The sequence below is a fragment of the Malus sylvestris genome, chromosome 15, assembly GCF_916048215.2.
Source record: "Malus sylvestris chromosome 15, drMalSylv7.2, whole genome shotgun sequence".
Lineage (NCBI taxonomy): Eukaryota > Viridiplantae > Streptophyta > Magnoliopsida > Rosales > Rosaceae > Malus > Malus sylvestris.
The window spans coordinates 8,701,334-8,713,531 of record NC_062274.1 but is presented as its reverse complement, the minus strand read 5'-3'; the positions used below and the strand labels follow the sequence as shown (position 1 = coordinate 8,713,531).

At 42.4% G+C, this 12,198-nt stretch overlaps 2 protein-coding genes and 1 long non-coding RNA gene across 4 annotated transcripts; 1 reads left to right on the top strand and 2 right to left on the bottom strand.

Moving 5' to 3' along the window:
• The first annotated feature begins 2,997 nt into the window (after positions 1 to 2,997).
• On the top strand, positions 2,998 to 4,882 carry LOC126603275 (uncharacterized). 2 transcript variants are annotated; one of them, XM_050270083.1, is made up of 2 exons: positions 2,998 to 4,108; positions 4,450 to 4,882. In XM_050270083.1, exons 1-2 carry the CDS (start codon positions 3,076 to 3,078, stop codon positions 4,485 to 4,487), a joined length of 1,071 nt encoding a protein of 356 aa, XP_050126040.1. In that variant the 5' UTR covers positions 2,998 to 3,075; the 3' UTR covers positions 4,488 to 4,882. The 2 variants fall into 2 exon arrangements, with proteins under 2 accessions (XP_050126040.1, XP_050126039.1); XM_050270082.1 differs by having other exon boundaries at positions 2,998 to 4,138.
• A 3,036-nt stretch (positions 4,883 to 7,918) lies between these two features.
• LOC126602623 (G-type lectin S-receptor-like serine/threonine-protein kinase SD2-5) lies at positions 7,919 to 9,340 on the bottom strand. The gene is made up of 2 exons (XM_050269545.1): positions 8,760 to 9,340; positions 7,919 to 8,231 (listed from the first exon to the last, which is right to left on the bottom strand). The coding sequence occupies exons 1-2, from the start codon at positions 9,338 to 9,340 to the stop codon at positions 7,919 to 7,921; spliced, it is 894 nt and encodes a 297-aa protein (XP_050125502.1).
• Positions 9,341 to 9,445: 105 nt separating this feature from the next.
• Positions 9,446 to 11,356, bottom strand: LOC126603288 (uncharacterized). The gene is made up of 4 exons (XR_007616231.1): positions 11,174 to 11,356; positions 10,989 to 11,095; positions 10,325 to 10,387; positions 9,446 to 9,643 (listed from the first exon to the last, which is right to left on the bottom strand). It is a non-coding gene; the product is annotated as an uncharacterized LOC126603288 (long non-coding RNA).
• Positions 11,357 to 12,198: the final 842 nt, after the last annotated feature.

The following is a 12,198-nucleotide window of genomic DNA, read 5'->3' as shown; positions in this document are numbered from 1 at the left end:
AGCATTACTACTTGTTGTTAGGGAGACTCCTATATATGTCGACCTCCATCCCCAACGGACAGGCAGACCTGCAAAAATGCTCAACCCTTCATCATATCTGAGAGGGCACTCCCAACGAAGCCTTTCGAAATATTCAGCTTTCTTTCCCCCCGATAATACCTCTGCAAACAAGCTATACTAGAGCAAGAATATCTCATATCATCAGGGTTAAAAGCAAGAGTATCCCATATCATGCTTTTTCCCTGTCTTTTCTTTTGGCCTTGTTTTTACCTGCAAGACAAGGAGAAAGAGAGCAATCAGTCAGCACTTGGAATCAAGCTTCCAGCTAGGAACGGACTGCCTGGAACCCCTTACCTGATTACTTACCTGGCATTGCTCTCGAGTACTCATCTTCAACATCTTATGTTTCCAGGGAAGATTCCGCATCTGCTTGAGGAACAGATAGGGCAAGTGCGAAGGATACAAGGAAGCATGTGGAGACAAGCGTAACAGCACACGTGCCGATACATCCATTACTTTGTCAAAAACAAAAGTATCCCATATCAGTAGGGTGGAACGTACTCTAGATTTGATGGACTTGTTTTGACCCTCAAATTCTTCAGTCGGCCTTATACTCTGGAGGAAACCAGAAAACCCTCCAGCTCAGTTCAAGAATAAGCCTGTGGAAAGTTACTTCTTCAAAAGCAAAAGTATCTCATATCATATCTTCTCATTTTTCTTCTCTTTATCCTTCATGCTGCTGCAAGATGGGGAGAAGGTGAACAATCAGTCGGAGCTCTGATTGCTTACCTTGTCTGTCACCTCTTTCAGCAGACCCCCTAGCTCGGCGACTTGGGGGACTCCTACTACATGGTTTGTATCGCGCTTGACCAAGCCTGAAACTACAAGTAAGCTTCAAGTGAAATTGATACATTACCTTGTGCATCTCCACCAGTTAAAGATACCACCCCTGGATGGAGGAAGAGTACTTCCAGAGAAGATGCCACATCTACCTATGAGACAGATAAGGCAAGTCAAGACGACACCACACTCCGATACTTAGAAGTTTCGTGATTACGAGATCATTCTCCCACAATATTTCCTAATGTCATTTGTACTAAATCATTCACTTGTACTCACTAAAGGAGAGCTTGAACCTATGTACTTGTGTAAACCCTTCACAATTAATGAGAACTCTTCTATTCCGTGGACGTAGCCAATCTGGGTGAACCACGTACATCTTGTGTTTGCTTTCCTATCTCTATCCATTTATATACTTATCCACACTAATGACCGGAGCAATCTAGCGAAGATCACAAAAAGCGACCGTTTTCGCTACCTAGGATCTATCTTGCAAGAGAACGGAGAATTAGATGGAGATCTCAACCATAGAATACGAGCTGGATGGAAAGAGTGCATCCGGCGTGTTGTGTGACCGTCGTAGGCCACTGAAGCTCAAGAGAAAATTTTATAGGACGGCAATAAGGCCAGCGATGTTGTATGGCACATAATGTTGGGTGGTGAAGCATCAACACGTACACAAAATGGGTGTAGCGGAGATGAGGATGCTTCGTGGGATGTGTGGGCACACGAGAAAGGATAAGATTGGGAATGAGGATATCCGAGGTAAAGTATGAGTAGCCGAAATTGTAGGAAAGATGAGAGAAAATCGGCTCCGGTGATTTGGACATGTGCAAAGAAGGCCGACTGACGCTCCGGTTCGAAGATGTGACTACGGGACAGAGGTTCAGGGCCGAAGGGGTAGAGGAAGACCTAGGAAAACTTTGGAAGAGACTCTAAGAAAAGACTTAGAGTACTTGGATCTAACGGAGGACATGACACAAAACCGAGCGCAATGGCGTTCTAGGATTCATATAGCCGACCCCACTTAGTGGGAAAAGGCTTTGTTGTTGTTGTTGTTGTTGTATACATCTGATCACATGAATTTTTTTTTAGTACAATGATAGCGTTAGTGGGTTAGATAGTTGTTAGGGACATTCGGTGGAGATCAAACCCGTATAATTGTTGAAAATATGCTTGGTGACAACAATCAGGTGTCTACTCTCTGACTACAACCGTGGCAAAGGTGTTGTGTTGGACAAAGAAAGATTTCATTTTGCTACTCTTTCATAGGAGCTCCACAACTACTACAAAAAGTCGTTGAACAAATGGAAGGCAAATCTGAAACAAAAATATTTCCACACACCTAGGACAACTATTTCTGTCCTTAACGCTATTTTTATCATCATACGCACTTTCATACAAATTGTGTGTGCAATTATTTCCGAGGTGATCGCTAAGCATCAATGTTAAGTTAGATTTGTCGAATATGGAGATACTGGTACAAATAAAGAAATGACAGTCTATGTGGCATATCAACCATGGAAAAACACATCGTACAAGTGCCTAACTAAAACACAGTATCTAAATACGCTGGAGTAGGCATTAGTTTATCACTTATGCACAGAATATATATGTCACACGTCTCTCATGTTCAATAAATTTTTTGTTGGCCCTGAAAGGCACACTGCAGAATTGTTGCAGTCCGATTTAAAGACGTCTGTATAAAGTTAAGATCCCCGTGCAATGGAGGTTGGAGGCCGAGGAACAAGAAAGAGGCCTTCAAGCATCTGGACAACCTTAGTCATTGATGGCCTCAAAGACGTATCTTCCTGTATGCACCACAGTGCAACCATAATGGCTGTCTCTACCCTCTCGTCGCCTTTATTTATCCCTAGCTTCGTATCGAGGATGTCCTTCAGTTTTCCTTCTCCCAACGCCTTGAAGGCATAGGATGGAAAGTTTGACTTTGTTAAAATGCATGAAATAAACATGTTGGATGACTAGTGAAGTTAGGCTAGTCAACATTCTTTGTGTAAATTAGGCAAGTTAGGCAAGTTAGGAAATTAGGCAAGTGTTAGGCAAGTTAGGCAAGTTAGGCTTATGTCCTATTTCTTTTCCCTATATATAAGTTTCATCTTGTAATTGTTAGAAGTATCAAATACACATCAAAATTCAATATGGTATCAGAGCTGTGATCTGGGAAAACCACAAAACACAAGCTCTAAGGCAGTCACGAGGTCAACCATTCCAGGCATGGCTTCTCATTCAAAATGGGAAAATCCCAACCACCCACTCTATCTCCACCACTCGGACCAACCTGGTGCAATACTTGTACCACAACCATTGGTGGAAGACAACTACAGCACATGGGTTCAATCCATGAGTATGGCCTTAACGGTCAAGAACAAACTTGGTTTTGTTGATGGGACAATTAACAAACCAAGTGAGGACAATTCTGAGGAGCTGCAGCAATGGAATCGCTGCAACAACTTGGTCAAGACATGGCTACTAGGCTCCATGTCAAAGGAGATTTCAGGGAGTGTCATCAACTACAAGGATGCTCGACAAATGTGGACCGATATGCAGGAGAGGTTCTCACATGTGAATATAATTCAGCTGTTCCATGTTGAGAACGAGATCCATGATTGCGTCCAAAGCAATATGAGTGTAAGTTCTTACTTCACTAAACTTAAAAGTTTATGGGATGAACGTGATACTTTGTGTTCCATTCCAGCATGCAGTTGTGGAACAAAGAATGAGATGAACTCATATGTTGAAACTCAGAAAACCATGAAGTTCCTTATGGGATTGAACGAATCGTATGCTACGGTTCGAAGCAATACTCTTCTTCTCGAACCACTGCCTACGGTGAACAAGGCATATGCGTTGGTCATTCGACATGAACGCCAGACAGAGGTTTCCAATGGGAAGAGTACACAACCAGAGGCTGTTGTCTTTGCAATGAAGAATTTGTCGCAAGAACCTACACCGGAAGACAAAGAGATGCGATGTGGAAAGTGCAATAGAACCAATCACATCACCAAAAACTGTCTTGCACATCTCAAGTGCACTTTTTGTGGATGGAAAGGTCACACCTTCGATTTCTGTCGAAAACGGAAAGCAGCCACAGAAACAGAAAGCAGTCGTCCTTTTTCTTCAAAAGGGAATCAAGTTTCACAAAGTAACAAGCAAGAGACGTTGCCCAATTTCCCGTTCTCTCAGCAGGATTGCAAGCAAATCCTTCAAATGTTGAACAAGAACAAATCATCATTTGCCAATCAAGTCGGTAATCATTCTAGTCATGAAGAACTTTCAGGTAAAGCCTTATCTTTTTCCTATAAAGGAACTGAAAGTATTTGGATCCTGGACAGTGGTGCCACAGATCACATAGTTTGCAGCCCTAGTCTCTTTACACACTCACGAGCAGTTGAAAATCATACAGTTGAACTGCCAAATGGTTCTGTTGCCAAAGTCACTCAAATTGGACAAGTTGTTTTCTCTCATAATCTTATCTTTGACAATGTCCTATGTGTGCCGTTCTTTAAATTAAATTTAATATCCATCAGTAAACTAGCCTATGATTCCTTATCTGTCACAATTTTCTTCACCCAATTTTGTGTCATTCAGGACCTTCGCTCGGGGAAGATGATTGGGATGGGAACTGAAAGGGAGGGACTCTACTACCTCGACTCATCAAGGAAAGGAACATGCAACAATATTCAAACCATCGCACCAAAGCTTTGGCACCAACGCCTAGGACACCCATCTCATAAAGCCACTTCGTTATTACCTTTCTTTAACAATAAAGCTTGTGATTTGGAAAAATGTTCAATTTGCCCATTGGCCAAACAAACACGATCACCCTTTCCTTTGAGCTCTATTTCTACCAAATCATGTTTTGAATTATTGCATATTGATATTTGGGGTGGTTATCAAGTTGCTTCTATTTCAGGTGCCAAGTATTTCCTTACCATCGTAGATGACTACACTAGAAGCACTTGGGTTCATTTGATGAAACATAAATCTGACACAAAAGACATTTTAGTCAAATTCATTCAAATGATTGAGACTCAATTCAATACCAGAGTTCAAATCATACGAAGTGACAATGGCCCTGAGTTTAAACTTGAGCAATTTTATGCTCTCAAAGGCATCATACATCAATCTAGTTGCGTCAACACACCACAACAAAATGGTGTTGCTGAACGTAAACACCGGCACTTGCTCAATGTTGCTCGGGCTTTGCTCTTTCAAGCTTGTTTGCCAAAACGTTTTTGGGGAGATGCAATCCTAACCTCAGCCTACCTCATCAATAGAACACCCACTCCACTTCTCCAAGGTAAAACACCTTACGAAAAACTGTTTCACAAAGCACCTAACTATTCTCATTTGAAGGTTTTCGGTAGCTTGTGTTTTGCTTCTACACATGCCCAAATGCCCTCTAAATTCGACCCTCGTGCAATCCAATGCATTTTTCTTGGGTATCCTTATGGTCAAAAGGGTTATAAATTGTTTGATATAAAACACAATAAGACTTTTGTTTCTAGGGATGTCGTATTTTTTGAAGATCATTTTCCATTCCAAAATTGTAACACTTCCGTTGCCCGTCACCATCAAACACTACACCTATCCTGTTTGACTCGACCTCTCCCATAGAGTCGCATTCAAGCCTTGCACCAGCAGACATAAACACCGCATCTCCCACACTTGCCGACATCACACCACCATCATCTCCTTTACCCTCTACAACTCCACCACCAGATACCTTATCCACACTTTCACCTACCCTACACTCTTCCCCACCTCCAACCACTCCATCACCAGATCCACCCCCTCCACTCCGTCGTAGCACTCGACCAACCAAACCTTCCATATTTTTGCAGAACTTTCATGTTGAGGTGGCCCTCCCATCCCGTGTTGCACCCACATCTTCCACAAGCATGGTTCAGTCATCAGGTACATCTCACTCCCTATCTCGTTATTTATCCTATGACCATGTCTCCACCATTCACAAAACCTTTCTCACCACCCTCACCATTATCAAAGAACCCACCAGTTTTTCGCAGGCTGTTTAGGATCCAAAATGGCATGACGCCATGCAAAAAAAGATTGCTGCCCTCCATGACAATCGCACTTGGACTCTTGTGCCCTTACCACCTCACAAACATCCCATAGGCTGCAAATGGATCTATAAGGTGAAGCTTAAACCTGACGGCAGTGTTGAACGCTACAAAGCCCGTCTCGTTACTAAAGGCTATAGTCAAATTGAAGGGCTTGATTATCGGGAAACATTTGCTCCAGTTGCCAAGCTCACCACTGTCCGTGTCTTCCTCAGTATTGCCTCCATCCGTGGTTGGCATCTTCACCAACTTGATGTAAACAACGCATTTTTGCATGGTGACTTATACGAGGAGGTTTATATGTCCCTACCTCCTGGGTTCGGACGAAAGGGGGAGACACGAGTATGCAAATTACACAAATCCATTTATGGTTTAAAACAGGCCTCAAGACAGTGGTTTATCAAGCTGTCTAGTGCTCTCAAGACTGCTGGTTTTCATCAATCATGGTCAGATTACTCCTTGTTCGTCCGAAACCGTCAAGGCAGTTTCATGGCATTACTTGTGTATGTTGACGACGTGATACTTGCAGGTAACAATTTGAGAGAAATTGAAGAAACTAAACTCTTCCTTTCCCAACATTTTAAGCTAAAGGATTTGGGAAAAATCAAATATTTTTTGGGGATAGAAGTTGCAAGATCTAAACAAGGGATTGCCTTGTGCCAACGCAAATATGCGTTGGAGATACTAGAAGATGCTGGGTTCCTTGGTGCGAAGCCCTCACGATTGCCGATGGAACCAAACTTGTCCCTTACACAAACTGAAGGGACGCTCCTACATGATCCTTCTTCATACAGGAGACTCGTAGGGAGGCTAATTTACTTAACCATCACGAGGCCTGACCTGACTTACGTGGTTAATATGTTAAGCCAATTCATGGACAAGCCGCGACAACCACACCTTGATGCAGTGCATAAGGTTCTCAGATACATCAAACAATCTCCTGGCCAGGGAATTCTTTTGCCTTCTACAGGTTCACTACAGTTACAAGCTTTTTGTGATGCTGATTGGGCTCGGTGTAAAGACACTAGAAGGTCAATAACCGGTTATTGTATCTTCCTTGGGCAAGCACCGATATCTTGGAAAACGAAGAAGCAAAGCACAATATCTCGTTCTAGTGCAGAGGTAGAATATCGCTCTATGGCTATCACCTGTTGTGAAGTTATATGGCTAAAGAACCTTTTGAAGGACTTACGAGTGAATCATGCACAACCAGTCACATTGTTTTGTGATAATCAAGCTGCCATGCACATTGCTTCGAACCCAGTGTTTCATGAACGAACGAAGCATATAGAGATCGACTGTCACTTAGTACGTGAGAAGATTCAGATGGGAATGGTGCAAATAGCTTACATACGAACCTCGAATCAACCTGCAGATTTGTTCACCAAACCACTAAGCTCGACGCAATTTGAGGTCTTACTTAGCAAGTTGGGTGTCATTGACATCCACACTCCAACTTGAGGGGGAGTGTTAAAATGCATGAAATAAACATGTTGGATGACTAGTGAAGTTAGGCTAGTCAACATTCTTTGTGTAAATTAGGCAAGTTAGGCAAGTTAGAAAATTAGGCAAGTGTTAGGCAAGTTAGGCAAGTTAGGCTTATGTCCTATTTCTTTTCCCTATATATAAGTTTCATCTTGTAATTGTTAGAAGTATCAAATACACATCAAAATTCAATAGACTTTTCAGAAGTTTCTGTCCTGTCGTAGTTCTTTCTCCCACCAATGATCTCTGGCAACAACATTCCATAGTTATACACATCACTCCTCTGATATGGGGGAGTTGGTGATTCACTCTGGTGCAAGGTAACCCCGGGTTCCTCTTAGCGTTGTGAAAACATGGCTCTGCCCCCTAGTCATTAGCTTTGCCAAACCAAAGTCGACGACAGCTAGGTAATTTTCGTCGAGGAGAACATTTTCAGGTTTTATGTCACAGTGAACGATCTTTCGCAATCTTCATGGAGATAAGCTAGTCCTTTAGCTGTACACATTGCTATATTGAACCTTGTCCTCCCAATCCAACAGGGATTCTTTGTTGTATTTCATGAAAATCCATTTATCAAGGGAGCCATTTGCGCAGAAGCCCCTGAGCCAAACCAAGTGCAGATGATGGATGCTGCCAATGATGGTAACTTCGGCTTGAAACTCTTTCTGTCCCTGACCAATGCCTTCCAACTTCTTCACAGCAAGTCGAGTCCCATCTGGGAGAATCCCTTGGTAAACCGAAGCAAAACCTCTTTGCCCTAGCTTTACTGAGAAGTTATTAGTTGCAGTTTGAAGATCCTTGTAACTGAACGGACGGGCTTCCCGGTCAAATTTTCAAAGAAATTTCCTTCTTGTGATGGCTCCGTAGGGGATTCTGGCGATTTTCTCTTCTTCCAGCAGTATCGGCATCCCACATAAAGTAAGCCACAAATAATTGCAAGTACTGTTGAGATGGCTATGATCATAACATAAGGGAAGCGTTTCTGGCTGCTTCTGCTCCCCCAGTACCACTGCTTCCATCCCTCGAGACTTTAATATAAGAAACAAAGCCAGAGCCTTTGTCAGAATTTTGAAAGCTACCTAATTTGTCAAACAGAACAATTTCTTGTACTGGTTTGGAGGAACAGAGCAACACACGAACAGTTGCCTAGGCAAGACGTTTGGCAACCGTTCAAATCAGTCTTCGAAAAAGGTGGAATATATCCCAACGCAAAATAATAGAGCCCGTCCCTAGCATTTACAAGCTCTGTAAAACCCCTTGAAGGATCACATGAGGAGACAACCCCTGCCTTGCAATTTAGAACGCTAGCTGAGACGTGAAGGGCACTGGTACTTGTTACTAAAACATTCCAAGTAAGAATCACAAGGTTCTGGTGTGCTGCACGAATCGCTTGGTATTTTTGTTCCTGAAGGACCACTTGACCCTCTATTCTGAAGACTGTAGAAAGAGATAAATCCATCACTTCCTAAAACTGCAATCCATGTGGCATTTGCATCAATATTGCTCGAGAAAATAAATTTCCATAGCAACGCTTTGGATCGATCAAAGAACTTCCATGAATTTTTACTAATAGTTGTTGAAGTGACTACACCACTGTCTTTGTTGATTGTTTTACGGATTTCTTTCGCCATAGACCAATACGGCTGTGGTGTTTGGTAACCTGATGAAAGAACTAAGTCGCCATACTTGATTTGGAGAATATAACTCAAGTTGTTGGAGCTAGGATTGCTTACCAGCTTCATTCCTTCTGAAAATTCCTGGTTCCATAATAGGGTATCAGTTGGATGGCTAAAACTCTGCCAAACTACTCCACCGTCATCACCATGCAAATCCAAATTTCCAGAGTCCTGCAACTCTATTGCAAATCCTCTTTTGCCACCTGACACGCCCCGATCCCGATGTCCTCGTGACATCGGGATGATCACGTGCTGGCCGACACCCAAAGGGTGACGAAAGCCATTAATTTAAGTAAAAGCTAAAAAATAAGCTAAAACAGGCAGCAAGACTAGCCACAATAATACTACAAATTCAACTTCTAATTAATAACATTTGGATCAACGCATAATGTCAGAGCATACGTCTATTACAGAGTACAAACAGAATTTAAGATAGAGATGTGCTATATTACAATAGATATCGAAGCAGAAGAAATATAACACTGGATCACTGGTAGGGAAATGCCTCGTAGCTTATATCGTAATCCTCGTTCGTAGGTCCTGAAGGGGGCGCAAAACAAACATGAGTGGACCAATTTGATATAAATATAATAAAACAGTTATCAACATACAAACCCCCAGGTTTATGAAAACATATATATCATGATCGAAATAGGTTTTCCGAAACCTAGCATGCCGTGCAATATCTCAAATTCATAACTTGTATAAGTAATAAACACTCTAGTGAATTGTCCGATAACCTGCAGGCCCCATGCCGGCTCCCCGTCTCTGAGCAGACAGTCAGAGGAAAATACACTACAGGCCCCATGCCGGCTCCCCGTCCCTGTGCTAAATAGCCAGAGGAAACACACTCCAGGCCCTATGCCAACACCAAACTGTCGCCTGGGACGGACCAGAATCTATCTCTACGTCCCGTAGCGGAAATGACCACTAGGTAAGTACAAAACCATTGAACACATATATATTGAAAAACAACTTCGTAGTATAAAGTCATCCATCATCTATACTACAAAGAGGTGTTCTAAACATGTTCTAAATATCATATCGTCATCCATCGGATATTCTATAAGAACATGGGTTATAGGAAAAATAGTAATAATTCAATCTAGCCTCAGTAAGCATATTATATCATAAAGTATTTCATAAAACATAAGTATTAAATCATGCTTTTCATGTATGCATTTCTATTGTTAAAACATGCTTTTGAAGGGGTCCACTCACCGTACACCGATGGTGCAAAGCTATACCAAAAAGGTATCACGGAATCACCGTTAATAATTGCACCTATTCACATAAAGGAGTACCTTTGGTCAAACTCTATTCAAACGATTGAATTTGGGAAAACGGACTTCAAAAACGGGTCCAGGACGTCGAAATTAGCCTAGGAGAGGTCCTGAACGAAACCCCGAAAAGTCAACTAAAAAGTCAACGTTGACCGTTGACCGAGTCAACAGTCAACAGTCAACTAGTCAGAGGTCAAAGTCAACTGGGCTTTGAATTTGGGTTGGGCCGAAAGGCCTTAAGGGTTTGGGTTGAAAACCCAACTCAGATTGGCCCAAGGCCTTTTCCTATAGCAGAAAATAAATAAAACCTGAAAAGGTTTTGGGTTTGGCTAATGGGCTTCGGCCCTAAATATAAACGGCCCGAGGGCCTTGGTCTTAACAAATAATTAAATAAAAACATATAAAAAGGAAATGGGTTTGGGCTTGGCTAGCCTCACCACACAGGCCTAAGGCCCGCTTGTCCTTGAAACTGGCCTAGAAAGCCTGGCGTCGACGGGAAGAACCACCGGAGCTTCAACAGCTCCGGCCGACCACCATACATAACCTTAGACCCCGATCTAGGTACCAAAACGAAGAGCAAGATGAAGAGAGTGTTTTTATACCTTCCTTTCGTCGTGGAACGGTCGGAGATGGCCGGAAAAAGCCCCGACACCCTCGGGATCGCCAGAGTTGGGTGTGCTTACACCTGGCTTCGATTCGTCCTAAAAACCTCAAAAATCACAAAATAACCTCCATTAAAACTCATTCACCAGATTTTAGAACGAAAAAGTGAAGGTTTGGAGCTTACCCAACCGGGAAATATAAAGGTTTCGCCGGAGTTCCTTTCCGGTTTCCTGGGGTTGCAGCACGGGACAGAGGGAGAGAAGAACGAGATGGTGCTTCCTCGTGCGGGGATATGGGTGCGTGCGTGCGTGCTGCTGCGGTGCAGAGAGAGAGAAAAAAGTGAGAGATGAGAGAGAGCCGAGAGGGATAGAGACAGGAAAGACAAGAAACAGAAAAGAAGAAGAAAGAAGAAGGGATTCACGGGGGGGGGGGGGACAGATAGAGAAGAAAGGGAAATTGTTAGGGAACTGCCACGTGGCAGCTTGAAAAGAAAGAAGGGATCCAATGTTTAGATCCTGATAGGGTAGTCCAAAAAGGGTAAAATTGATAGATTCAGAATATTTAAGGAACATTACACACATATAATTTTATAAATGGGGGCGGGTGTTACACCACCAGTATCTGCAGACCAAACCACACTTCCGTCGCTTTGCAAGAACACACCCCTCTTAGCATTAAACACAAATTTATCAGGATTTAAAACCGGGGAACCCCTATTCCCGGTCCAACCTACCCTCGAACTGTCCATGTGAACAATAAAAAGCAGAAATAATCGATCTTGGGGACTAATTTTGAATCTTTTGAAGCCAAAATTCGAACTGGTTAGATAAGAGAAACAACCCACCATTATCAATCCAATTTATCTGAGCACCTTGAAACGGCGGATTAATCGTGCCAAAATTTCTAATAAGGAGGCAAGTTTCGGAAGTGAGAAGAATAACAGAAAAAAAATATGAAGCCCGTGAAATGGTTCAATGAATGAAGTTCCGATCTCCCATTGCTTGCTACTATGAAATGTTGGTAGGATTTTAAAGTTCGGAGATTAAAGAGCAATACAACTAATCAAATCACAGAATCTAGAAGGCTCAGAAACTGAATCTGTCACATAATCCCCAGTTTTGTTCAAAAGGATCAAGACATAACCAAACAACACCAAAGAAAGCATATAAACTTTGCATGTCAAGCTAAGAGAGAGAGAAAGAAAGAAAG